At 56.2% G+C, this 2,724-nt stretch overlaps 1 protein-coding gene across 2 annotated transcripts in view; it reads left to right on the top strand.

The window, feature by feature from the left end:
• Positions 1-190: 190 nt before the first annotated feature.
• The window catches only part of PBX1 (PBX homeobox 1), a 107,408-nt gene continuing 104,874 nt past the window's right edge, over positions 191-2,724 (top strand). For both annotated transcript variants that reach the window (XM_042819608.1, XM_042819609.1), the window contains exons 1-2: positions 191-381; positions 2,570-2,643. In XM_042819608.1, the coding sequence (XP_042675542.1) occupies positions 191-381; positions 2,570-2,643 (265 nt within the window). The remainder of the gene's footprint in view (positions 382-2,569; positions 2,644-2,724) is intronic.

Below are 2,724 nucleotides of genomic sequence, written 5' to 3' on the forward strand. Positions count from 1 at the left end.
AAAAAAAAAAAAAAAAAAAAAAAAAAAAAAAAAGCGAAGAGGAGGAAGAGGCTGCGGGGAGGAGGAGGGGGGGAAGGAAAGAAGAAGAAGAAAGCGAGCAAGAAAAGAAAGCGCGGAGCCAGGCGGGGAGCCCAGCCGCCGCGGCCGGCAGCCAGCAGGGAGGCGGCGGAGCGGGAGCCGGCGGCCGGAGATGGACGAGCAGCCGCGGCTGATGCACACGCACAGCGGGGTGGGGATGCCGGGCCACCCGGGCCTGTCCCAGCACATGCAGGATGGACCAGGCGGGGCGGAGGGGGAGGCAGGCAGGAAGCAAGACATCGGAGACATCTTACAGCAGATCATGACCATCACGGACCAGAGTTTGGACGAGGCGCAGGCCAGGTGAGCGAGGGGCGGGCGCGGGGAAGTTTACCGGGGGGGTGCCGGGGGGGAGGCAGCCCGGCTCGCAGCCCTTTGTGCGGCTTTGTTGTGCGGCGGGAGGGCGGCTTCTCCGGTCCCCTCGGCTCGGGGGCTGCTTCCCGTCCTTATTTCCTAACCCCCACCCCGATGGAAGCAGTTTTTTTCCTCCTTTTCTTGTAACTTTGGGGCAGTTCCCCGCAGCCCGCTCGCTCCCGCAGCGCGGTGCCTCTGCCCGGCGGGGCCCAGCGCCGGCTTGGCGAGGCCGTGCTTCTCTGCTGGCACCGCCTGCCTTTCTGCCTTTAATTTTCTTCCCATATTCTTATTCTACACCCCCCCCTCCCCCCCCATTAAATCCCAAGGTATTCTAAAAAAGAGGGAAAGGAAGGACTGTAGGGTATGTGGACTGATCTACCCTCCCGAGTGCGGCTTCAGAGGTGTGAGCAAAAGTTGGGGAGAGAAGAAAATCCCGTCCAACTAAAAGCAAGGTTTGAGGGGTAAATAATGGTAACGAAAGAGTTGGTTCGTGGTGTTGTGGTGCGCTCAGAGTTCACCCAGCGTGGGGCCGTGGGGTGCAGTGCTGCTCCATCCCTGCTGCTGGAGAAGGCACTGAACCACAGACATGCATTGGGATGGCTTGCATGGGGAGCACAGCCCTGCAGTGCCCTCAGCAGCGTTCCTGGGAGCAGGACAGAGCAGGACAGAGGACAGAGAGAGCTCTCTCCTCCTGAAAGTTGTGGGAATTATGAGCATTTAGGGTGCTTCATCAAACCAATCCAACTCAACTACCTGGAGCAGAGCAGCCCTATAAGGTGGCAAGGTTTTGCCTTGCTGGGCTGTTCCTGCACCATCCTCATAGGACTTTTTTTTTTTATTTAATGAAAATAACAATATTTTTTTCTAGAGGTGCCAAACACGCATTATTTAGCAGAGATCTTTGGCTTTGCGTTTCCTGCACCCATCCAGCTATCGTAGGGGTGTTTTGCTGCTTTTTTTTCCTCTTCTTGTTATTTTCCTTAAGTTTGGTACTCGACCTCTGCCCCAGTGTGATTTGCGGGAGGGCCCCTCTGGTGCCCTTAAGTGATTTGTGCACCCCAGTGCCTGCTTCCATCTGATACGGGCACACCGTGGCTCCCGCGAGGTTATCCACCTTTGGGAGGCTTCGTCGGCCGCATAAATCTCTCCCAACATGTTGTGGGTGGTGGGGGAAGTGGTGTGAATGTTTGCCAGATGTTCACATCGGCTTCGCGTGTTGTTTCGGTTGGTAAACAGAAATCCCGTAACCGGCGCCTGCTAGGAGCAGCCCTTCGTACAACACAGCCCTCGGCCGAGCCGTCATACGGCTGCAGGAGGAACCCACAGCCATCCCACGTTGCTGCTTTGCAGGCACCCAGCGGGCTGTGAAACCTGTCCATAAAACCACCCCGAAAAGCTCTCCATTCCCCCAAACCCGCAGGCAGAGAGCAGCCAGCCCCGCAGCACCGACTTCGAGGAGGGAGCATTGAGCGCAGTGCCACGGCTTCCCAGCAGCGTCAGGCTGGTTTTGTAGATATTTCCTGCCCCAATTGCAAGGAATTCAACCCTAGCACCTGCAAAGAAGCTGAGTGCATGCAAGGAGTGCAGCACGGGTGCGGGGAGCCAGATTTATTTCTCCATCTGCGCGCGTGCCTGTGGCTGTGCGTGTCGGTGCTCCGAGTTGGGCGCTGAAATTGCCCGGGTTGACAGCTCTCAGCAGAGGATGTTTCAGCACTGGGGGGAAAGCAGGGGCGACTTTTTTCCTTTCTGCTTTGCAGGATGAGGATGAAACACATGGCTGGCTTTAGTTTGGAGGTGGGAGATGGAGTGAGCCCGCTGCTGCGCTGCGTGTGTGTGAATGAAAGTAAAACCAAGCCTGGCTTCTGAGCCTCCTGGCTCGGGGAGCAGCTTGCCTCGAGAGCCGCTCAGTAGCAAATGCTGTATTCAAAGCCATTCAAAATTGGCCTCATTTCTCCCCTTTCCACTGGGGAGATGGCTGCTGGCCACTCCGGTGCCGCGTCCCTGAGGTCCTAGCAGGGCCCTGCCCCAAACATCCCCCCCCACCCTGTGGGGTACACCAAGGAGCTGCTGTGAATCTGGGAAAGTTGTGGCTGTATGACATTCTAACCTCACCCCTTTTTTTTCCTTTTCTCTGCAGGAAACACGCTTTAAACTGCCACAGGATGAAGCCGGCTCTTTTTAATGTCTTGTGTGAAATCAAAGAAAAAACAGGTAGGGAAGGCACGCCGTTGGTTCCACGTTGTTTTTCTTTCTGCTCTTTGAAGGTGTTATTCCACAAAGTTTGTGACCCCC

The sequence above is a fragment of the Centrocercus urophasianus genome, unplaced genomic scaffold, assembly GCF_019232065.1.
Source record: "Centrocercus urophasianus isolate 14NV4802_14NV808 unplaced genomic scaffold, USGS_Curo_1.0 seq_18, whole genome shotgun sequence".
In the NCBI taxonomy this organism is placed as follows: domain Eukaryota; kingdom Metazoa; phylum Chordata; class Aves; order Galliformes; family Phasianidae; genus Centrocercus; species Centrocercus urophasianus.